Below are 26,661 nucleotides of genomic sequence, written 5' to 3'. Positions count from 1 at the left end.
CTCATGATCTGTTAGTTTTGCAGGTTCCTCTGTATCTATTCCTGGGAGGTGGACTGCCAGCTGTCCATCCATCGTATTTATCATGTTGTAGACATTGTCTGGCAATTTGATGCATTGTATTGTTCCATTTTGAATGTCGAGCAATTTCTCGGAGCATGATAGCGTCAATGGATCGTTTTGTAATTGAACATCGTATATTTGTGCCGTAAAGTACTAACGTTTCGCCATAAATACGATTAATTTATACGAGCGTTAATTTCATCCGCATATGTAGCGCTTTGAATGACTGGCAATGTCTGTCTAAAATTACCGAACTGCAGCAGTAAAACACCACTGAAATGCCTGGTATTATTATTTATATCTTTAATCAATGTATCGAGATGTCATAATGCATTCTTCCCAGATAATAATTTTGTATTTTTGCAAAACTTTAGCCACGCAGGAATGCTTTTTTATGCTGCTCACTACATCTGGATTTGTGTGAATATTCATCGGCAACTAGAGTGCTGAATTTTCAGTTCGTCCGCAATCAAGCAAAGTGCAATATCTGATGATTCATGATATGATTTTGTGATGGAATGCGCGCAAGTATTAGTGAAATGAGAAACGTTTTACGAGTGCCACCTGGTGCATCGACAAAAAAATAAACCTTGTTCTGCTGCAATTCAGAAATTAATTCGATCCTATAAATTCTTTTGTTCATCAGTGAATAGTTGCAGAGCCATCTGTCGGACTGATTTTTTAATCTAAACCATCCAGGGCGCCAACCAAACGCATAAATTGGTCCAGCCGTTTTGGAGGAGATCAGTGACAGTCACACGTTCGGTAGAATTTTATATATGAAGAGGATATTTAAAACAAAACACTTGTGTTATTTGGAAACAATCTTAAAATCTATCCACTCAATTAGTTGGTAAATGTCGTTTTAAAGTTTGGTCTTATGACCAAGCGCTTTGATTTTTTTACTCCGCGTACCTTTAGCAGTATTTGGTTAAGCATTGTGAGGGAACCCACTTTTACATAAGTAATAGATATTTCTCCGATAAAACCTCATACATTCTCATCAGCTGTCCACTATACATCTCAGCATTGATAGGAGTGATTTTGAAGTACACTAAATCTTCATAATTTCACCAGACACTCATTAAGACCACTCTCCTCCTTTGAGACGGGTTCTGGCAATTTTTCTTTGTCTAACTAGTGATTTTTCAAGGGCAAGGGGCTGTTTACACATCCATGCTAAACTTTTCGTTTGAATCTCCTTCAATTCGTGGGGCACTATTCGATAACTTCTAAAGATCTTACCGGCGATGTATGGTGTCTTCAGAAGGTCCAAGGGATTGCTGGTATTAGGTGGGTTTTTTACTGCTTACCTTGAAATATCAATGTCCCTCGCAGGTGGACGACCTGAGCGCGAAAGATCTTTAAGCGTCAAATTTCCACTATTAAAACTAACGATATGTCGTTCGGTCATTAACCGTGTTTTTCCCTTCAATTTCACATATTCTCCTTGCTGCTATGGATGCTTTATTTCCAGTAAAACAGAGGTCACGAATTAAAACCGATATTACTTTTGATACACCCTCAGTATATACATAAGTTGTTGACGAGTAATATCTTATTTTTGTAGGTATTTTGCTAATTGCTTCTAATTTTGTGCCATTTTTTGGTTTTCTTCTTTGTCTTTTTTCTGAAAATCAATTTTTAGGTACAATATAATTCCATTTCTGCTTCAGTCTCCCCCACGCGAATATTTAAACTTCCAGTTTGAAACAACAATAAATTATTATTGATTGTACGTTCACGATTTCATGATATTATTTAAAAAAAGATAAAGTTAAAATGTATATGGCTTATAACCTAAAACAGGAAATTTGTTAATTAGTAAGCGTCGTGCTTCCAATAGATAATTCCATGATTCTTAAGAATACAGAAAACAATCGCGAATGTAATAAGAAGAGAAGAAAATAACGAGAGCAATTCCATGGAATTCTTTAGAGTCTGATGATGAAACGAAAGATCGATTCAAAAACATCCTTTTTCGCTTTTAATGACACATAATATATTCCCTTTGATGTCATATTACATTTTTCACCCTCGACAAATGGAGTTTCTAAAGAAATTCATTATTTTTTTGAAACCGGGGCTATCACATATCGCTTACAGAAGCGACTTTGTAATTTATTTACTTTATAAGATTATCATATTGCTTCCTTAGCGATAATTTCCCTCTTTTTGAATACCCTAAAAGATAAAAGTGTAACGTTAAATGTGGTTTGATTAGAAAACGTAATGAATCTGTAAATTTTAATAACAGATTACTATAATTTCGAGAATCAATTATAACAAAATGAAAAATATATTAAAAACATTGGCTCGAGAACACTAAATGCAGAAACTTATTTTCTTTTGTAGTTGTTTGCCAATTTCAAATCTGAAAAGTTTCAAAGATATAAAGGGTAGATTTTGTCGATTGTTGCTCCATAGTCTAACAAACTACATAAAAATTTTTCATCTACCTTATCTTGGCATAAAAACATTCCTCTTTGATTACTACTATTATCGGTTACATAAGCAATAACTACTGGTTCATCAACCGTATTTGCTAGAAAAACTTATTTCCACATAAAATTTTCCTCTTTATTAATGTGATTTATAGCGTTTTCCCTGTTAATTGGGTAATGGAAGTACATCAGCAATTCTAATGTAGCATTAAGATGCACCTTGGTACCTTATGTCTGTACTCGAATAAGCTCGCTATGATACGGTGGCAATCGAAAATTTGTTTTACCACCACAGTCTCCATAGATTGATAGTTCATGATCTGCTGCATTTGAACTATATGCGTATATTGAATTGGTAACATTTGTGAATTTCGTGTGTTTGAACACCATATCTTAAATGGTGTGTGTGTGTGTTTTTTTTCATAAGAGGGGGGAATCCTTTTTACGGATTCCAGGCATAGGGTACGCCTGGATATATGAGACTCGACTCTGCCCCTACTCACTAAACCCTAAACCTCTTATCTTCTATCCTCTCATCCCCTTGCGGACCCGCCTTTTAGGCATTACATCGCAGAGGGAGGAATTAGCTGCTGCTCTTCCTTCTAGTAGCTAAGATTTTATATCTTCTTTCTTCTAGGGGACGTCATTCGCTCTTCTTCTTTCAATGGAACGCAGTTCCGTAAGGACTTCCGTGACAAACGAATTGATAGCGTTCCAGGCAGCTTCTGATGACAGCATTTCTTCTACTATTGTCTCTGGCTGGATTCTCTTCTTTAGGATCGTCTTCAGCTCATCTCGTTGTGGATAGAATCGTGGGCAGTCAAAAAAAACGTGCTCAGCGTCTTCATTGATTCCTGAGCAGGACGGGCACTCCGGTGAATGATCATGCTTGAAGCGGTGAAGATATGTCCGAAAGCATCCATGTCCTGACAACATCTGCGTCAGATAATAGTTGACCTCGTCATAACTCCGATTCAGCCAAATGTCGATCTCTGGTATGAGCCGGTATGTCCATCTTCCTATTGTTGCGGCATCCCACTGCGATTGCCATCGTGTGATGCTGTTCTGTCGTTCTTCAGCTCTGAGTTCCTCGGCACTTAGTGTAGTTGACCTCTTTCGTTGGTAAAGGTTCCTTCTTTTCTCAGCTAGAACTCTGAGTGGCAAAGCTCCGGAAATGACACAGACTGCTTCCTCCGATATTGTGCGGAAGGCGCTGGCTACTCTTGCAGCTCCAGCGCATCTGCCCAAATGGATGGTGTGTGTGTGTGTGTGTGCGTGTTTGTGAGCTGTTTGTCCAATTTGAAATCTGTGATTTCGATAGAATTACGGCTACAAAGTATTTGAATGACTCAGCCTTTAAGTGAAGATCGTGAGGTCGATGGCAACATGTCTAATGTGAGTTGCTATCCATCTCTATTAACGACGATAAGATTAGAAACGTTAAGGAAAAGGTGCTCGAAAATAATCGTCTTGTCATTCGAGAAATAGCAAAGGCTCTCAAAATATTTTATATATCGACTTCATATATTTAGTTTTCGCTAATACTAGACTCATACCAAAAGACCTGGATCTTTTGCAAAACCAATGTCGACTAAAGGTCGCAAAAGACATGCTTAATAACGTAGCTAATCACATTCATCAAACGCATCACTACTAGTGAAGAGACGTGGGTTTATGAGTAACCTCGAAGCTGCCCAAGCGAATGGCGCTCCAAAAATGAGCCGAAACGGCAAAAACCACATCAGAGTAGATCGAAAATTGAAGCGGTGCTCATAGCTTTCCTTGGTGTGGTTCTAAAGGATTGAATGGTCAATAAAAAGTACTCTTGACTGTTTGGAAGCGTCTACGTGAAGCGATTCATGCACAATTCATGGACTTCTCAACTTAATAGTCCCCCGTCAGAGTGAAGTATGATTACGACTGATTTTTTGGCCAAACATGAGAAGAGAGTCATCACTTAGCGACTATATTTGACAGATTTGGTTCCCTGTGACTTTTTCTCTTTACAAAATTCGAACATTCGCAACGTGGAGTTACAATAGATGTATGGAAAATTGGACTGAGCATAGCACTCTTGTATTGGAGCTTATTTCGAAGGCGATAATGAATATTTATATAAAAATACGTCAAAATTTCACATTGATTGCATTGTATTATCTAACCTATCATATGGAATTCTCTTTCCATGCGGTCATTGTTACATTTAAATTTTTCGACTGCGGCAACTGTTATGGGAAGCGTTATCCATCGAAATACACTTCGAAAAAATCGGACTTTGTTTTAAAAACAAGAATAATTCTATTTTCTCACAAGTTGTTAATTTTTTGTCGCCTATTGATTAACTTTTAGTTTTTCAACTATATGTTCAACATTTACCCAATTTTCGTCTAATTATTTAATTTTGCTTATGAAAGTTTACCGTTTTATGAAATGGAAATGCAGCATACAACCAAGCCACAAAGAAGATACCACAAAAAAATTACTAAGCGGGAAACTGAAGCTGAAAGCAGAGTGTGCAGTATTAATATAGAATCGTCCAATCAGCCAAACACTGGCTGCTAGAAAATTTTAGATGAAAAGAGGAAGATTCTGTTTTACAATCTTATAAGTGAGTCGTTGTAAAAATTTTTTTGAATTTAGAGAAAAATGAGTTTCGAGCTATCATTCAATGTTGGTTTTTGAAAGGCTGTGCATATAGACGTAACGTTAGTTATGGTCGTAAAATTTTGTGCAGCTGGATTCAAACATGACTATATCAGTTGAAGTAATCATTTTTTACAACTGTAGATAAAACCTGGATTCACCATTATACCCCGGAAACGACATAACAGTCAAGACAGTGGATTACAAAGGGCGAGACTGCTCTAAAAACAGCAAAGACAATTTCATCGGCCGGAAAAGTGATGGCGACTGTGTGAAATAATAGTAGGAGAGTATTGCGCATAATTACTTTATAAGGTAGAGAGAAAAATTGAAAAATAGCCACGTTTTCCATCAGAACAACGTACCTTTTTACACCTCCGTGAACACCATGGTTAAAATACACGAATTTGGTGACCACCAACCGTATTCACTAGATCCAGTTCCCCCAGTGACTTCTCTTGTTTCTTAACCTTGAAGTTTCATTTGCAGGAGAGATATTTGCATCAGACGAGGATGTTAACACATTAGTTATTGCCTATTTTGAGGAAAATATTATTTAGAAGAGCTACAAAGGTTAAAGCATTGCTGGACTACATGTAGGTATATAAAAGGAGACTATGTTGACAGATAAAAATTATTATAGAAAAAAAATGTGCTGCTTCTTTGTTAGGTTGGAAACTTTTCAAACTATTCATTCTAATTTTCACTTATTCCAGAGTTTTCTTTCTGTATCTCTAACTTATTCCCAATTCCATTCCTAGTTATCATAAGAGTGTAAACTGTGCTTTTAGCGCAAGATGCAATAATAGGGATTCCCTACAACACTTGGATTATTTCAATTTGAGACAATGACAAGTAACAATTAACGAACGAATGAAGATTTCCAATAAATGATTAGCGGCGAGTTAAGAGCAGTTAATTCCCGAGTCGAAATCGTGACATTGGAAAGCGTTGTAACGCCACAGGAGGCAGAGAGCGCTGTTGAGGACGGCGAGGGGCAGTAGGGGACGCTCGTCATGGGTCCGTATACGACGCGTGTTTTGTTATCCTATTAATGCACTACTATCGACACTCCCCCAAGCAATTCTATATTAACTTTGTTACGTTGTTAGTTACTTGCTCGCAAATTATCAGCGCCCTCTGTTGCCAAGGCACGTATTCTAACCGCATTGTCAGTGGGTGTTAGGAAATGTATATTTTAAATAGTATAATGATCTAAAAAGTTTCAATTTGTTATTTTTTTTAGATATACAGAGTGTCTGTCTGTTATCAGCGAAAAATATGATAGTTGATAGAGAAGACAACAATTCTCCGCAAACATCAGAAGCTGGTACGAAGTGGTAATCAATTTTAACTATATTGGTTCCTCGTCTGACTGTGGCACTCAGCGGAAACAAGGACTTTAAACAAAGCAGATAAAAGCCGAATGAAGCTTAAGGAAATGTGGGTTTATAAACTACTCTTACGAGTATCATGGACAGAACACCGTACCAACGAATCCGTATTACAAGAAATTGGTCCACGTACAGGCCTGCTAACCAGAATAAACCCAATGTATCTGCAGTAGTTGGGACATATAGCTAGAAGATCAGGAACAATGGAACGATTAATCATAGAAGGGAAAGTGGAAGGCAAACGCCCAAGAGGCAGATTTCCAACTAGTTGTGTAGACCAAACAAAACCGTTGATAAATATGAGACTGCATCATGCCGAAAAGATTGCACAAGATAGGCAGGCATGGAAATAAGTGCTGATTCAAATATAAATGGTGTCACTTCATAATTTGGAGGATAATAGAAAGAGGAGAGAGGGTGTAGATGACATGAAGATAATGCTGTGACATAAAAAAATTATCATACGACCCCTTGTTTCTGTGTTATAGGCCTTTAAAGCTGAGAAATCAGAGCTAATATTTAAGTATATTTTCTGAATTATATATTAACAATCCGTAACTTTTACAGTGACAACCAGTACAATATAAAGATAGCAAAATAAGGTTGAAGAAGTTGCACCTGGAGAATACTATTAGTTGATACGTTAAATTTTAGTGACGTTTTGTTGCATCTAATGCATTTTGGTCTAAAGCCAGTATTCGTATAGTTCGTTGTTGACCTTCGCTACCTTTTGTGGTAGGACACTTCCTAAAATATCATTTTTTTTTAAATAGAAACTAGTTCGCTCAATTTGTGTAGACAAACGTGTTTGTCGTAAGCTGCGATCAATTCTAACAAAAATTCTCAGTCTACATGATGTAAAAAATCGTCTTAAGAACATTTTTCTCAATAGGTGGATTGGTCGGGGAGGTCCGTTTGCATAGCCACCACGTTTCCCTGAATTAAATACAATGGATTTATTTTTTTTTTGGGCTATGTTAAAAGTTGGGTAGATAGAATAAACTAAATTATTTTATTTGATAAGTTGTAAGCTAACCATCAAAATTTTTCTACATTCCAATTTTTTTATTTCTGTAAGTTACACGATGTTCGACAGTATGCTGACAATTTATGATAATTTTCTTCAGAATGTCTCTTTATGGCTAACGGTTTCCTTGACATGTACAACTATCTAAAAATCTACATATCTACAACTCATAATGTTCGAATGTACAGTTTAGAAAATATACTCAAATACAAGGTGAGGTTTTGCAACTTCAAATGCCTGTAACTCAAAAAAAATTTGAGAAACATTTTTTATATCGCATCATCTACTCTTTTTTTGCGTAAATTCCCGGAACACCTTGTAAAATATATGGATGCTAATAAACAATAACGGCTACACCGACATCTTTTTGTAATACAGTCAATATAATATTCGGATTTAGATATGATTTTTTAATGGAAATGCACCGTCGATGTCACTATCCACGTTTTTTGAAAACTTTTAAAGGTTATAATTAACAAATTATTTTTGACTATGTAAGTAGTTAAGATTTTGAATACTTTATATTTCTTAACTATACAAGTCAAATAAAATGTTAATTTTTTCAACCTAGCATACCTCATTTTGTATATAATTTCTAAATTCATTTCATTTCCACTTGCTACACTTGAGCAGTTTTGGTGAGTCCTCCAACAATAATGGAGACTTTTACTCTCCATTCATAACGGTTCCCCTAACCTTACGACCACATAGTTGGATTGCTGGAAGGAGTTGCTCAACAAAATCTATCAAGAATGCTTAACCATTAAAGGATTCAGCACCAAACATTAATGAAGGTTTTATATATGTATTATTTGTTCAAATATTGCTCTTAATTCGAAATTTTTGTTCCGAAAGGAAAATTTTCCTTTAAACGTTTATCAAAAAATAATAAAAGGATGTATCATCCTAGCCTGAACTCTTCACACAGACTAGGAATATTGATATATAGGATCTTGAAAACTACAAGAAAAAGAAAACAAAAAAGAACGTCATATTCATTTGCTAGTGCAATTGTACGAGTGTTTCATAAAAATGTTACTTTGTCCCTAGAATAAACACAAAATAATTTACTTCATAAAAAATTTTTCTATCGTCTTCCATGTTCAAGATAAAGAGTGTCGAAGAAAAAAAATCATATACATTTTTCATTCAAATTCACACACAAATTTTTGTTGAAACTTTGGTTCCACGAATAGACAAGCTTTTTTCTGAAAAATCAATTAATCTTCTAAACAATTGGGGGTCTTATCAGAACATATAAAGTAAGTCAAAAGATGTAGAAAAACTTATAAAAACCATTTTTGCATTCACAGGGTTTGAGACAAGGGTGCAGTTTATCACCAAAATTATTTAAAATATACATTCAGGAAGCCTTGAGTAGCTGGAGAACTGAAATTGCGAAATGGAAATCGACATAGAGGGTAAGTGCTTAATAATTCTATTTTTCGCTGACGACCAAGTTATTATATCTGGCGACGAAGACGATGTAAATTATATGCTAAGAAAGTTCGACGACGAATATGCAAAATGGGGTTTGAATATGAATATCACAAACAGAATATCTGCTAATAGTAAGCTCATAAGGATACTCCGAACTGGAAATAAATACTGTTAGTCGATATAGACAATTCAAATATCTAGGAAACATAATTTCGGAAGATGGAACAATAAAAGACGATATAAGAAATAGAGCAGAGCAAGGAAAAAAAGCTACGCAAATTCTGAGCTCATTGCTGTGTTCAGAAAAAATTAACCTAAACAGAAAAATGACAATAAAGAAAGTTATAGTGGAGCCAATTCTAACGTATGAATGCGAGTGCTGGCAACTGACGGATAGACAGAAGAAAATAATAGAGGCTGTGGAAATAGACTACTTAAGAACATCGTGCAGGATATCCAGAACAGATTTACGACGAAGAACAGGTCGAGTATACATGTCTTCAGAAAGAATACAGATTAAGCGACTGCTCGGATGGGATGAGGATGTAGCAGAACCGATGGTCGAAGAAAGCATTGATGTAACAACCGCAGAATAGAAAAGGCGAGGAAGAACCTCAAGGACCCGGAAGGAAAGAATTGAACAAAGTATGAAAGACTATTCGAGAAAACGAATGGATAGATAGAAAAGTGTGGCGTACGAAATGCGGGATGCAACAAAGAAAGCTGTAAGACCCCTGCTGTTGTGAATACACATAATCGAATAAGGGAGAATATCCTTAACGATCTTTCATTTTTAAAATTTGCGATAGTTATTTTTCTGTCTAGCTCTAGTTCTATCCCTCTCTGTAGCTTTATGACTTTTCGTTTATAGGAAATACGACTTGTTATTATCTATTCCAATCCATCACATTGCCTCTTCTTAGATGCCTTTTGCTTCCTTCTCTATTCATTTAGTGAGAGTTGCTGAGCTTCTTCAGCTTACTGAACTTACTGAACTTTTTATTCCATGTATTTCAGTGCTAGGATATTTCTACTATGACATTAAGTCGTTTTTGAGACACATAAAGTAAAATTGTTTATTTTTCTTAATGGGAATCATATAATCCAGAAGTGCTCATTATATGGTTTAATTTCCTACTCCAATCGTTTTGTTTATTTCAGTGCGTTTTTTGAAATTTGGTGGTTTTTCTTGTACGTCCTGCCGCTTTTTTGTAAGTATTTACAAAGACTTTTAAGCTGCTATAGTATCTTGGTAATTTGTTCAGAAATTTCGGGTTAATTTGGGACCAGTAGCTGGCCTTTTGGTGAAAAGTTAGTTGTTTTAAGTATTCTTCTGACTGTCCAGCCACTCACAGATATTCCTTGTGTTTCTCTGAGCTCTTGTTAGACTTAAACACCAGTGAGGTACTATTGCAGGGATGTCGATTTTTTTGCTTCTCTATCGTGTTAAACAGATGTAGAAAGGTGACTGGCTATTTTGAACTTATCTTAGTAATGTGACCATCAGGAACGTCCAGTTATCGTTTAGAGAAATATCGGATATGGAAATTTCTTAGTTAAGGTTCCTAATTAGTCTGGGATATATTTGAAGAAAAAATCTCAACACAAATTTCCATACTATTATCCATTTTTGAAGCTTTTCAATGTAACATCAATATTTCTTGGTTTTTGTTATAAAAAATCTCAGTTGCATTCCACCACTTGGGTGAATTGCTGAACCTTGAGAAAGTTTTCAAGAGTAAGCAGTATTTCATTTATACATGGGAATATATGAGGAATATATGAAGTAAGGGTTTCATAACTTGTTAGCTCGTTTGGAAATTGAAATTGGCTCAACTTGTGACATACACGTGTCGCTTCGATATATCTATCTCCTAATGTCGACAAAACATTTATTGACGAGTTAGTTATATTTATTCGCGATAGAAAAGAAATTACATATGTGTTTATTTGATAACTCCAAAAATTTTAGTATTTCTATTTGCATTTTTAATCAAATAAATCAATATCTTTTAATTTAATTCGTCTGTTTTTTAGTAAAAAAATATTATAATCATAACATGTAACGACTCATTATTTGTTCATGTAGCTAAATAATTCTTAGTTTATTATACTTCCACATTGTCGTATCCAGTTAAAGAGAATAAGATAAAATTGCAGTTCGCTAGCTAGAAATGAAGTTTTCTGCTTTACCGACATACTAAAATTGAATGCAGATTTCTACAGTTCGAGAAGAACTTATGAAGGGTATTGAAACACAAAAACTACATCCCAGGAACTCTAAAAATGTTGAAGGGTTTTCAATTTATAATATCCGCAACACATAAATTATCCATTTATCATACAGGTCGAAACGAAATGTTAAGAAATAATGTAAGTAACCTTTGACGAAATAATTGTAGTTGTTAATAATTTAATTTTTGTTAAAATACATTTAATTTTAATGAGACTGTTTTCACAGATCTACATATAAACAACAATAAATTCAACTTTTCTGTTGTTTTAATATACGGTCGCTTTTTAGAATTTGTCCTTTTATCCTAAAAATGGTCGCCAAAACTATTTCGACTTTGTATTTTTGGCTACAGGTTAATTTTATGCAATCACAAATTTTTTCTTTTCAAGAGTGTAGTGACGGATCCAAGTTATATCTACAGTTTAAAATTGGCTGAATGAAAATCTCTGAATGTAAATATATTTCCCAACTCAAATATCTTCCTGTTGAAGTCGAAAAATGTATCATGAAATAAAATAAGAGATTACTCCACTTTCATTGCAATGTTTCAAGAAATAATCTTATTTCGTTAACGTATTTTTCACATGTGTGTATCTATAATTCTTTTCCAAACCATTTCTTGGTTAAAATTCAACACCTAACCAAGTAATATATAAGGAGACAGAGAAATGGACATGACAGAGGACATTATTCATCTGGGGGAAGCGATTTATCAGATTTGGCCCTGATATAGGAAAGATTCCTCTGCACTGTATGAAACGGTTGGCGCAGAACCTTTTCCATTTGCCCACTATTAACTTGATGGTGGAAATTTTTATATGTATTATACATTACATATATACATTGTCAAAAATAAACCAGATAATAAAATTAAATATACGCAATCCTAAAATATGTAATATTAGTATCAAAAGTCCATATTAACATTAACCCAGTGTATAAAATGCTCAGAATTAAATATGCAAGTCGTTTACAACGTAGAAAGTATTCTCCAGTAATAATGCCTACAAATTCTTGCGAAAAGCGGGAAAAGATGTTATAGATTTGATTCAATTGGCAAATGATGGTGCATTTTTTCCGCATTTTACAGTATTGAACCTGTACCTATTCCTGAACGTGGAATAGGTAGATAAAGATCGTGTTCCACGTTTCTAAGTGGATAGTTATGTTAAGTTTCTAAAATAGGAGAGGCGTGCGTCAATATTTTCTTCTTCTAAAAGTCCAAGCAATGAGTCCAACTGTTTATTCTGAATAAATATGTAACATGTATCTTTTATAGTTTTATTCGGTCAAATTGAGTCGCACAACACGTACCTCAGAAAGGAAAGGGCATATCGGAGATGCGACTCAAAAAGGGCATAACCAACTATTATAGAATTGATAAGTGTAGTTCCTTGGAAACTGATCTTATCGCAAAACAGAACAGAACTTGATTTTTTAGATAAAGCGGCGATATGGTTCATTTCAAAGAATTGGCTTAAGCAAGTCCTAAGAATTGTACAGAATCAAGACGCCAGTGAAGGTTTATTACAAAAATCTGTAACGTATTTTTATACGATATAACTTAAGTTCACAATCGATCAGACTCAAAAAATTAGGTCCCTAGATTTGGTCCTATGAAGTGACATCAGGGCTGCTCCAAGAGAAACTAGTAAGTATCTTCCGAGAAAAGACATTTTTTATCGTTGATAAGCAGAGTCGATGGTAAAAAGAGAAAAACTAAAGAGGGCCTTCCAAAGGTTTCCAAAATTCCAGTTCATCCAATAACGTCAAGGTGTTTTGTATATTGAGATTTTTACATTTTAATAAGGAACCTTTCCTAATAAGAAATTGAAAAGAGAAATAGAATTTGTTTTTCTTTCTTTTCTTGTTTATATTTTTTAGATTTGAATTACGGAGATGGACATATTTAGAAGATTTACTATTAAATCGAGTTAAATGCTGGCCAAACTGTAAATAAAGTTGTTCATTCAGCTCATTTAGTAGAAGGAAGGACTCTTCTCGTAACGACAATTCTATCGATGATGGCTTGTTGCAGTTTGAATCAAAACAAGCTGGCAATCACCATCACGAGAAGAAAATGAAGTTGCTGAAGACTGATTCAAAAAACTATCAAACACGTTGGATTGCAGATTTTGCAATATGATAGAGGGAGGTTAGGTTAGGAGGCAAAGAAAAAGATACTGGTAAAGAGTAAACTGCCACGCATCGTACTTGAAGGCAAACCAATAGAGAAAAAAGAGCCCGGACGACCACCTAAGAGATGGATGGACTGCTGGCAGTCCACCACCCAGGAACTGCTTCAGAGGAAGCTGCAAAACTAACAGTTCGTGAGATCTTAAGAATATATAAGAAGAGGAAGATAAAGGGAGAGCTATTATTCAAGAATGTCTTACTTTGATTAATTTGGAACTTGATTCGGAAATGTCGAAAGCGGAACTAATAACTTTACTTAAATCTGGTGAGGTGATAGAGAAGCAAATGGGAGATGAAATGGTTGTGCTTAAATAACACTTTACAATTGGCAACTGTTTATTTTCAGTATCTGAAGACGATAACTTGGTTATCGAAACGTGATCAATTCGAACCTCAATTTAATTACACTCATGGTTGTCGTATGCTAATTATAGTGGTTTAAAACTGGTTGAAAAAGTTTCGTCCCTATTTGCGCGCTTAAGACTTACCACTACAGATATTTTATTGTCTAAATTATATAGTTTTGAAATTGAACAATGAATTTATTCTACAGAAATGAAAATTTGAACAATGAAACAAAAAACATGGAAGAATTATAAAAAGTTCGTTGAAAAAAAATACCCCTTTTCAATCGATTTAATAAATTGTCGTTGCCCTCCTTATTAAAGAGTTGATTGAGCTTTTTAAATTTTGCACAAAAAACCTGTCAATCTTTAGTGGAATTTTTTGAAAGAAATTCCCGTTAATTATCAAGAAATAGAAATATATTTTATCCTAGAGTATTAAGTTTCAATTGATTGGCGATAATTGCGAAAACTTTGAATAACGGGATTCTTAATTGCTTATCAGGATGTTGAACCTTCATTAATTGCAGTTATAAGGAAAGATGGAAGGAACGCGGGAAATTGTAATTTAATTTTATACTAAAGTAATAATGAGAATAGATTTATTAATAATAATGGATTGTAGTATCTATTCTATTGAAATGAATAAATTTTATTACTTGAACTTTATATAAATCCCTTGCATCTAATTTATTATTGTTTATAGCTATTTGTTAAACTGTTTTTATAAGAATTTGAAGCAATTGCAGTACATTAATAGATTTGCCATTTGATACACAAAGACCAAAACACGAGTACAACACAATAGTAATGAATCATCAACATTAAGGCCCGGTTTCTTCAGGTTCGAATAAAGTGCATTTTTGCAATCAAAATAAAACTTTTAAGCGCACACAGATACGACTCGTAATCAGTTTTAAATTAGTTGGTACAGCAATTATAGGGTCCATCCATACCTAAGTCAAAATGTGAAATCTAGACTCTTCGTAGCAGCAAAATGTCGTTAAAAAGCTGTTTTTCATTTCTACTACAAATTTGAGGTTTAGTTCTTGACACACATATTGAAAAAATTAGAACATGTGATAATCAAATGAAACAACGCAACGCAACTGCGATCGCGGTATCATGGTCATGTACAACCGATTGCAAACTAGTTTCATTCGAGTCACCTCGTGTGCGGCTCCTCGCTGAAGTTGCCAAGCCGTTGCAAGATCAACTGGTTTGCAACCTTTGTTTCAAAACAGTTGCATCGGGCTAAAAGATTACAGTTGGTTCACCTTAGTTGGTTTGAATCCGAACTAACTAATAAGTATCTATTTGTCTTTTTATTATGTGTTTAACAAATAGTAACATTATGGAAAAAATATTGTGATTGTGACAACGATTTGTTCTTAATTCTCTTGATACGTGTTTTGTTAAGGTTAATGTTGAAGTAGTAGCTTGAGTTTGAAAATGAATCCTCCACATCGCACACAAAGGAAAATCAGAAGAAAATATTTTACATTCTAAACCTATAAGAAAACAAAAAACATTATTACATGTTGTATCTATAATAGATCAGTTTCACAAATTAATTCATTCATTCATATTTAATTTATTTTCATTGGATATACTGATTTCTTTTTCTAAAAATAAACCTGGCCTAACCTAACCTAACCTACAAATACCATTTTTAACTTGTCACAAACACTCACACCACGTTATCTGTTATGGCTTTCACAAATTTCAACATTCATTTCTTTATTGTATATTGTTTAGGATCTATTTAATGTTGAAATGCAATTTAAAGGATTTAGAAATTCTCTGTTTTAGTTTTTGGATTTTCCAGCTTGTTTTAATATATATTATGTACTCAGATTACCTTTTCGTTTACCTGAAATATTGATTTATTAGAAGGTGAAGAATACAATTTTTTTTCGTTGGGTAAATAATAGTTATCAGGATCTTATACTGACAGATCCATTTAGTACTAAGACCTTTAATTACAAAACTGATTCAACCTTGGGTCATCTATGTCTATGAAATAGGTGGTTTGTGATGTTGCTACGTTATTGAACATTTTGTAAATAATATTCGAGAAAAGAATCTGGGTTGAAAAAGTTGCAACTATATTTTTGAAAATATTAAACTGGTTTCTCCTTCATTTAGCGCTTCTTCTCAGCATGTTCTCTCTAACACTCAGGAGAGACGCACATATCAACAATACGTGGAATTGAGTTTCTTTCCAACCTTTTGAAGTTAAACAATGATCATCATGAGGTACTTTGCCTTATAATGGTGGCCAATAATTAATCCGATCATGAGTCTTAGCTATTCTTTTCCAAGTAGGATAATATTATGTCCCACTATCTTGGATGGCCCTCTAAAACTAATGAGAGTTTTGGCGTGTTACATACCAGTGGTTTCCAGCAAAAAACTGCATTAGAAACTACTGGGTTTCGAAAATGTAGAGACTGGGAGTATAGTCAGTGACCAATAACTATTAACCAACCCAAGTCGGATGAGAATGTCTTCCAGTACCTTGGATGTCTCTCCAAAAGGGTTTGAATGTGTCGCATGTCTGTGGTTTCCAGCCAATTATTTAGACAGCTGTGTCCGGTTACTTTATGCATTATAGTTTTGATAAAACCATCGTGTGCTGAAATTGTAGCGTACTCGTAATAGCACTTTTCACTAAATCGTCCGCCTTTTCATTTTCCTGGGTACCAGAGTGTCCAGAAGCCACAAAGAATCGTTTTTCGTCGACAGCTTCTATAGTTTTATACTACTCCAAAAGTGTAACTTTTTTACATGCTTTCCCATTATCTAGCACGCGTTTTAATTTAACACCTAAAATTACATGAGGTCAGATTCTACGTGTACTCCATACCCCAAACTTCGATTATTTTTTTATTGTTGTATTTAGTGTTGATATTTTTTCTTTCCTGTATATACGCATAATACTTTTATATCAACGGTTTTATACTTTTCTTTTCTTCTGGGTCCTATTATTGTTCTGATAGCTCGTCTTTCAAAAACTTTCGACAGTTCCTTGTACTAAATTTTCTTCGTAAGTTTTCATCGATCATGCTATCGATGTGGATTCTAGATAAATGTTCAATATTTCGAATTTATTTGAACGGGTATACAAATCCAAATATTCCGTTACATATTATTCTAGTTATCTGGCATGGATAATGTAATAAATTTATGAAATTACTGTATTGTTATGGTCCTCGATATGTGTAAAATGTCAAATTGTAGCAGTAAGTATGTTTAGAACATAATAGAATAAAGAAAATTGCAGTCATTACATGAATACGGCAATTTTATACTTAAACGCCTAAACAGGCACTTGAAGGAACATGTAGCTGTATTTTAGTGACTGGTTGACGTATTTTCAGTAATTTACCAGGATTTGGATTAGAATAATGTGAAAATTACGAATTACTTCAGCGTAACTGTAAGAACTAGATTTTGAAATGATTATTTAACCACTAAATGACCTGGTTTCTGATAATTATTTTATATTTGGTTATTTTGAATAAACTCTAACTATTCAACTATATACGTTGAGATTTATATCTAGTTTTGCTTAGTAAAAAAGTTATGGTTGTCCATTTGGTAAGCACAGAAAGTTGTACACACTTAGTACAACTATTTCCATATGTATAGTCGAAACTACACATTCAATTTTCATTGAACTGATGTGGTGTGGTTGATGCAATTTTTCTACCAAATAAATACTTCAAGACACAGTCTATTAATGTATTATTAGTATTAGTATTAATGTATTATTATTATTAGTAGTTAGTATTGTATATTTATTCAACTATATGAGTTCTTGAAAACATAATTCAGAAGTAGATCACAAACTAAAACACATTCCATGAAAGCCAATTCCTTGCAGTATTGGCACTGGATTCATGTTTCCTCTGGTCAAAAGTCAGAAAATACATCGTTACAAATCAAGCAAGAATAGTCATCATCGTTGTTTCCTCCACTTGACTTTTTGACTGTAATTATTGGTAGTGTCTTTTAAAATAACAACTTTCATTAGACAGAACTAACCGCTTTTCTAGTACCTGCCTTTGTGTATGTTTAAACAATTTCTTCGATGTATTTCGATGCACATACTGTCTAACATGTCATTCGGCTAATTTCTAAATAAATTTTGTACAATCTTTTTTCTGTTTATTTGGGAAATCTATGATAATATCACCACAAATTTTACTAATGTTACATTGAGTTAAACACTTTTAGACTGTAGATAGATAGAGGACGATTTATCAACGAAAGTGTAGTTTTATTGAATTCTTCGAATTGAGTGGGAGGTCGATAACAAATTAATTTCTTCAAAAATTCGAATGTTTGAATTAAAACAGAAGTGATTAATGACCTACAATACGTGAACAAAGAATATTCAAAATGTCTGAAGAGCCGAATGGCTTAGACAAGGTTCGAAGTTATTATAACAGATGCACTGAAAAGTTCGTAAGCTAAAAATAAAAAAAAATTTGGCGGAACCTAGATAATGTTAACAAAGTCATCATCTGTCTCCGTGTCAGACATATTTAGCAGAATCTCACTGCACTACGATAATACGATATCGTCCCTATACTACATCTGATGTAACGGCTTCTTATATAACGATGCCGCATCGTGGTTCCCCGGGATGTTCACGTGCTGATCAAGCACTGATCATTCAAAAAAGAACAGCAAATGTATACTAACCTCTGCTTGAACGCCGAATTAGTAACTTTAGATTTTTTCTGATTTATGGATACATTTTTTGATTTAGAGTAGCCCTAAATATTATGGCGAATTAACAATATTTTTTAACTGCAATTGTTTATTTATATCTCTTTAAGCTTCACCCTTTATCGATATGATCTTCTAAACTCATTGAATAATCTTTAGTTTTGTAGGTTTTTTAACACGTTGACTGACAACTAGGTGATAAATCATAATTTACAATCCGGACGGTATTATTCGTACAACTAAGAAGTAAATCTGATTTTACAATATCCACATTTTCTACAACTTTCAGTGATAACTTTGTATTTAAATTAGTATTTTCAATGATTTAATGTGATTAAATAAAATTATGAAAACTGCCTCAACGTGTTAATATCTAAAACTTATTTCTTATATCAAAGTTAATCTGGGCATTCGTTTTTTCTCAAAATAAGGAAATCCATATTTTGACCGTTTACGACAGTGATACAAACCGGCGGGTGTAATTTGGGCGCTAACCATCCTTCTTTACCTGTCTGACCAAGAAGGGTAGATAATCCGACATGTATTTTCGGCGCTAAGAAGTGCAGGTAGTTCGAGTCATAAAATAACCCAATAGAGGGAAAGTTGATAAATTTTTAGGTAGGTTAGGTTAGGTTAGGTTATGTAAATCTCTTATTTTATATGTAATATGTACTTAAGTACTAAATAAAACTATAAAAAAATATAAAATTTACTTTATTCTGTAGAGTGTTACAAAAATGTTGTGAGGAAACTTTATTAAGGGCAGATTTTTCATTTAAAAAAAGTGCAAAGTAGCCCCCTCTAACGGTAAATTTTTTCAGACCTCAAGTGATTATAGGTCATATCTTTTATATGAAAATCAAAAAATACAAAAATATATCTTATTATAAATTTATAAATTATAAATAACTGTATTTCATAAATCATGTACTTCAGTCGGTTAGCGCCCAAAATACACATAGGATTAAAATGACCCTTCGGTCTTGGCGCCTAGTTCACATGTTGTAAAAAGTACATTAATCCTTAAGCGCCCAAATTACATCCGCCCATGCAAACAATTTTGCCAAAAGTTATGATGCTAGATCTGTATTGGCGTACTAAACATCATCTTTTTCCAAACTAATTTGACTGGACTAATAGTAATATCATGAAGTGTGGGCGTTCTATGTATATGTTATTGATTAAGTTAATAAGACATTATTCATAATGCCCAGACAGCTGGAAAAAATGTCCAATTATGAGTAGATAGTATGATAAAACTAATGAAATAAACAAATTAATCGGGCTTAATGAATAATGCCCATCACCTATTGGGCAGAGTCAGAAAAAGATATGCTTTGATTTTGATTTATCTATGTTGATAGATAATAAATATATATTAATTGTAACACACGATAACTTTTCAAATTGTCTAGGCATTACACATAATATCTTTGTTTTATTAGTAAGGTAGTAGAGACAAATATGACCCACCTTAATATATTTGTTGTTTTTTATTAAAACTATGGTGCTTGGTCGGACAATTTTTATCAATATAATTTAGCATAGTAAAAAATGATTCACAGTAGAGTTATATGCAATATTTCATTGTATTACACTTGGGCCATATTATACACCTGGTAGGATTATGTGGTCCACAGTAAAAATCTTCGAACATAAAGAATATTGATGTCGTTTTAACTTATTTAAGATGAGTTTACAAAATATTAAACTAATTCTAATTCATAACAAAAGTAAAATACGGCATTGGACCTCTTCATCGTCGACCAACGCATTCCTCGCGATACCAAATAAAACATTTTGAACACATTCGCATCTCAAGTTGGTCTTCTGTTTCACAAGCTGCACATAATGATGACTCCTGTGTAGCTTGATTACACGTGGACTGTGGGATCGAACTTCGTAGTGTGGAAGTTGACGGAACTGAAAGTTGCTGGCCATGTCCCCCCAACGAAAAGTTTTTTTGTTACTTGCTGCGCTTTATGATTTAACGCTTTTCGCCTAACCCTATTTCCTCCAACATTCTTTCCTTCGGTAGGAGTCGGAAGGGTTTCCTGACAAAACGTATTCATTGTCTTAGTTGGAGAAGATTGTTGAGGAATTGCTTTGCTTCGGAAGACTTTCATTTATGTCATGGGGCAAGGGTATTTGTGTTATTAAAGAAGGTGCGAATGCGGAATCAGGTATTGCGTCAGGATTTAGAGGGAGCAATCCTGTAGCTCTAAATCCACTCACTAATATTTTTCGGCATCATACAGTTGGGCCAAACACGGGAAAATATTATGTTGAACCTACTCTTGTTCAGGTTTCTTTGTGGGAAGGTAGCCCAGTATCTCAAAAGTTCCTGATCCCAGTTTGTTTCAAATGAGCAAATTACAGCCTTAACCAATGGCTGGAGCTCGTGCGTTGTATTTGAAGGCAAACAGAATATGTGTGATACCAAGAGACTCTGCTGTTTCAGCAATGGTAAAATCTAAATGTCATTGAAGAGTTGTGTTGTCATAGAGCCTTTAGGTGCCATTTTTACCAGATTATCGCGAAATTCTGGTTTTAATGGGTCCTCGAAACAACATCATAAGTGGAATGGAGTTGCCCATAGCATTACAACAAGCTACGATACATTTTCGGCGTGTTCATGCGCAACCATATGAGCCCGCCGTCTTCCTCTCTCGGACAGAACGCATTGTTGATGTTGTATGGTGAGGTGGCAGCCTTTCTCGTCCATGTTGCATATATTTTGGGGTTTATCCTTAATATTCAATGTTGTCATAAGTTCGGTTAATTTGGTGAAGTAGTCGCTCACAACTGCCTTGTTCTGAGCGCGGGCAGGATTCATAGGCTGTGCCTTGCGAACGGACAAATCGCAATTTCTTTTTAAAAATAAAGCAAACCAGTCTTTTCCAGCAAGCTGTTTTTCTTTATTAAAGTTATTGGGAATGTGGTTGCTATCACAATATCGACATTTGATGTCGCACAAGTTTTGGAGTGAAAGGCAATCCAATTTGAGAGTATCGCTTAATCTGTTGCACAAAATTTCTCTCCTGTTTCTGATTTAATATACTTGGACGACTCAGTTTCTTTTCTGACAAGCCTTGAACTAAATATCGCCGTAACGTGTGCCTTGTTATCTCGAATCTAGAGCATACATTTCATTGAGATTCTCCGCTTCTGACAGCTGCTACTGCTTGTTCAGGTTGGTCTTGAAACCAATGCTTGCGCAGGTTTTTGCAAATCTTCCCCATTTCAAATTTAAAACAAACAAAAGAAATAGAAAACACTTTCAAGGTAATACATTCCACTGGCGGGTTATATCACATCGTCGGGCCATATTAATCGAAAGTACACCACCCAAACAACATAATGGGTAAAAACAACGCTTAGAGTTTCACTAGGTACTTCACTACGTACACTTACCTCCCTTAATTGGATAATTTGGTCTATATCATATACAGAGACTACTATATAGTACAGTAGAGGGTCGATTATCCGAACGTTCGATTATCGCAATCGGTTTTTGTTATTTTGTATGAAATTAAATAAAAATAAAATAAAATTTCCTCACAGGGGACGATACTGCAAATGAGGAAGGAGAAGATGATGACTCGGATTCATTTCATGGTGAGGCATTCCAAGTACAGGATTTGGCGTCCCGGTGGCTCGCACGTCAAAAAGAGTCGAAACACACGCAGTTATCACAACTGAGGAGAATCAAATATCTAGCTACTACGAGTATAAAGAAAAATAATTGTCTGCTTTAATGTCAAGACATTCTTTATGCCACAGCATTAATTTTGATAAAGCTTTGATTAGATACACTTTGATCTTCCTTCTCCTTATTATATATAAAGAAATAATAAAATGAAAAATAAATAAAAGTTTAGATTATCCGAACCACCTCTGATAACATTAGTTCGGATAGATAATCGATGCTCTATTGTATTTGCTTTTTTGTATTCAATCATAATTTTTTACCGGCTCTAAACGAGCTTGAGATTTTTACGTATGCTATCGGAGATCCAGTAACTAATTGTTCCACATGTTGAGAGGTGTCATTACTCACAGAATCGAAATCTATTTTTTAGAGGGCAATACAAGCAATAATTTGTTAATAAGAAACTGTACTTCGCGTGCCGTGGCCGTTATCGATCGAGGGCTTCCATCATATTGACTATCATTGCATTATTTAGTACTAAGGAGATTAACCTGAGGTGTTGATTTCCCCAACCAATAATGAAGATTTTTTTACTTAGAATTTTGCTTTGCAATACCAATTAAAGAGCGCACTTTAAAGGGTTGCGCATCACATGACCAAATTCTTCTAATTTATTCTGTGATGATTACGTCATGTAATCTTGCATGTATATATAAAGGTAGACATTTCTTCTAACAATTTCCATCAATATAACGATAATACGTTCGCAACTGACTGACCGATATCCGACCTAGGAAATTCCAAGTAATCTTACACAACCCAATTAAATTAATACTTCCAGATATACCTTACTTTGAGAAAAACCAAAACCTTCTACCCATTCCATATTTATACGAACCCAGGCGAGGAGTTTATGATCGTGGAGAAATTCATTTTGATGGCACCGTATATCTGCTTTAAACCTCCTGTAGAAAAGCTCTACTATCTCGTTGGCTTTTGGATGATAGGCTGATTGGAATAATTCCGATTCGAATTGCCTTCCTTGAACCGTTTTTAACGTCAGTGGCGTCCCATAGTTGCTGAAACAATCTTCTCAGAAGGCGCGTGCAAACGTTTCGGTCTTCTTCGTTTTCAATTTCTGCAGGTCAAGCAGTATATTTTGACCTTTGTCAACGGCATGATGATAATATCGATGTGCACGTGCACGTGCTCGAGTGTTGCCGAAGGAGGGACAAAACTTCGTAGAGTTTTGTCTACTACCATTCTATACGAAGTTCGATAACTTAAACTACGTCACGTGAGCTAAGTTTCTAGAAACGGCGTAGCTTCGCTGATATTTCGGAGTTTGAGATCTGATCGCATCGTTGCCAGAGTTCGTGTTAGTTTGGAACGAAGAGCAAGTAGAAGGTTTTGGCTTTTCTCAAAGTCAGGTATATTGGGGAGGATTAATATAATTGTATGCTATTTGGACATTGAGAAGGTTACCTAGAATTTTCTTAGTCAGGCATCGGTCAGTCAGGGGTAGACGGATTATCATTTTATTGAAGGAAAATGTCTACTTGTATGGTGTGGTCGTCATACGTTCTCTCTAAGGTCTAAAATGTGCGTATTGGTATGTAAATACAGTTGCTGTAATTTGAGAAAATATAGAAATTGTTCTTTATATAGATCGTTTTGTTTGCGAGAGACAGATTATTGGTCCCAAAATAAAATATGATCCTTATATAATAAGTAACTATTGTGTTTCGTTGTAAGTACTATTGAATCTTGGCATCCTGTCTCCTCGTAATTATAGCCCAGATTCGTCTTGACGGACCAAAATACCCGAAAACCAATTTCGTGATGTAGAAAACAATCTCCAAGGAGAACTATTCGGACTAAAAGTGTGGGGAGAACGAGTACATTAGAAAAAGACGTCGCATAAAAATGAGACCCAATGAAAATGAAGCCTGGCCTACTGCGGTAGTGAATTTTTAATTATGCCTGCCCACACTCTTTTGTTTTTACCGCGATGATTTGAGAAGTACTTTTGTGAATATGCAGGGAAGGGTTGTTTTCAAAGATGGCTCTATGCTGTGGTTTTACAATCGTTAATATGTCTAGCAATGTGAATCTGTAGTGGGATGGAGATGAGGTTTAATTAAGGACCGGGGGTAATCATTTTTTTCTCTTATTAGAAACTTAATTAATTAGAAAGTTTAATGAGGTATTAAGTAAATAGTAGGGACTACAAACATTTGATTTTTGATATTAGGGTGTTTTCAGCTAAATATTACGGGCAAATAGGTTAAAAGTGGACTGCGAATACGCACGAAGACACTGATATGAATAGCAAGAGATGAAGAAGCGTTTTCTTTGGGTATACACTTAGAACATCTACTGTTTGGAATACAAGTAACAAATACGTCTGTTTTTGCAATATTACAATGTTTTTAATGCGGAAAATCAGTAGATAGTCAGGAATTTTATTGTTCGATAGTTGGTAGGTATGCATGACTCTCGTTGTCATGGTTAATTTTTCGTCAGGGCTACCACAAGTTGAAAGCCATTATAATTCGACGTTTTTATCGACTGTGTATTAGAATATAGAGAATTAATAATAATGTTATTTTATTACAGCTCCATGGAAAAATTTACGAAAATTGGTCCCGAAAAACATGTAAGTATAAAATAAAAAGCGAAATTTACCACAAAATATATAAATTTTAAGCAATTTAATTAACAACGTGATTTCTTTTGACGAATTTGAATAGGAGCGCAAATGTTTAAGTGAGTCTTTTGAGAGTGAATTAAATTAACATTAAAATAGTGGATACTGCATGCCAATTTTTTTTCCTCTCCGAGATATTCTCAGAAATGTGTAAATGGCGGAATACCACCAATATCATGTGGTTCTACTTACGAATTTTAGAGAGATTTTAAAATCAAGCTGGATGATTGCGACTGACTATTTAATATGAAACACGACGATCTTGGGATGCTTCACGAATTTTGTGGTCAGAAGAGGCTACGTTTAGATACGTAAAGATAGAGTTGGATGCAGGAAATCCAACATCAGGGTCGTTGGTTTATCAATATGTGGTTAAGAAATTCTTGGTGGACATTTTTTTAATCAGACAATTAAAAGGAACGCTTCTTAGATTTTTAAAGAAACGAATTGTCATATACAAACCCTTAGCTATTCGTCGTGACATGTTGGCTCCTTCGCACATTATTCCATATACATTCGGCATTTTTCAGATCAGAGATACTCTGAGAAGTGGATAGGACGTGGAAGACTATCTATTCGGCTATCCAGATCTTCAAACCAAATCCACCCAGATTTTTATTTATGGGGTCGAATAAAAGTTTACACTAATAGACCCACTGCAAAAAATGATTTGGTAGAAAGAATACGACAATACGACGATGGATTTTATATCATAATTTAAAAAAAGAATTTGGTAAACGATGGTCAATTTATTGGTCGGTGTTGCATGTCCATATAGACAGAAAGATGCTTCTATATATTAGGACATTGTTTTTAATTGGTAGTTGGCATTTTTCTGCCGTTGAGCCAATATATTTAGTTTAGTTTTAGCTCTAACTGCTTCCTTTTGGTGTTTACCTGTTTCTGTCAAGTTAGTATTCGGTCTAAGTGAAGTATTAAGCACGGTAAGCGTAACATGATTCGTTGATTTCAAGGGCCACTTTTGAGCCAAATTTGGATCTTGTTAACATTAAGTTAGACCCTCCTCGAGGAATAATATTGTGAATGTTGCCAGTACTGCTTTGTTAGATACTAGAAGGTCAGTTTTATAGATCAAGTACAGAACTGAACTAATATAATCCTTTACGCTATTCTTTGTTGAACTCTTGTATGATGTCCATTCCTTGGGGATTAAAAAATGCGCAGAATTTGTTGAAGAAGTCGATTATCGTATATGAAGTGCCACTTATTGTGTAGGTAAATTTTAAAAAAATTGAATATCCTGAAAAATGATTTTCTTTAAATACTACTTTTCTTTCTAATCCTGTGAAACAAAATTGTACCGAACACGTTTTATAATACTCGAAAAGATCATAGCAGGAAACACTTTCCATGACTAGTTTTACATTTTCATCAAGTTTACCAACCGATAGTTTGGAACCAACAATATGCCAGAAGATATTCGATTATCTGTAAATATTTTTACTGCTTTTATCGTATATCATAATACAAAGTAAACGTGTAATATGCAACTATGTTACTGGCGTACGAGCATAATATTTACTTAACAAACGCCGTCGCCATCATCCAGATATAAGGAACAAACTTTACATCTTTATCTACTTCGTAAAATATATGAAAATATAAGAAACTTTAGCGAATGTTGGCACCGAAAGGGTGGAATGAACGTTTATTTTTATATGAAAATTACTAGATTACTTATTTTAAAAGTGAGTGATAAGAATTATTTAAGATTAAGAGAAAGATAGAAAATGCTTTATTGTCAAAAAATTGTA

The 26,661-nt window shown here is 34.4% G+C and overlaps 1 protein-coding gene across 1 annotated transcript; it reads left to right on the top strand.

Moving 5' to 3' along the window:
• The first annotated feature begins 8,970 nt into the window (after nucleotides 1-8,970).
• LOC130440652 (uncharacterized) lies at nucleotides 8,971-9,604 on the top strand. The gene is made up of 2 exons (XM_056773913.1): nucleotides 8,971-9,139; nucleotides 9,210-9,604. Exons 1-2 carry the CDS (start codon nucleotides 8,971-8,973, stop codon nucleotides 9,602-9,604), a joined length of 564 nt encoding a protein of 187 aa, XP_056629891.1.
• Nucleotides 9,605-26,661: the final 17,057 nt, after the last annotated feature.

Source organism: Diorhabda sublineata, chromosome 2 (genome assembly GCF_026230105.1).
Source record: "Diorhabda sublineata isolate icDioSubl1.1 chromosome 2, icDioSubl1.1, whole genome shotgun sequence".
NCBI lineage: Eukaryota > Metazoa > Arthropoda > Insecta > Coleoptera > Chrysomelidae > Diorhabda > Diorhabda sublineata.
Note: the sequence above shows the minus strand (reverse complement) of the source record. Positions and strands in the feature narration are given on the sequence as shown.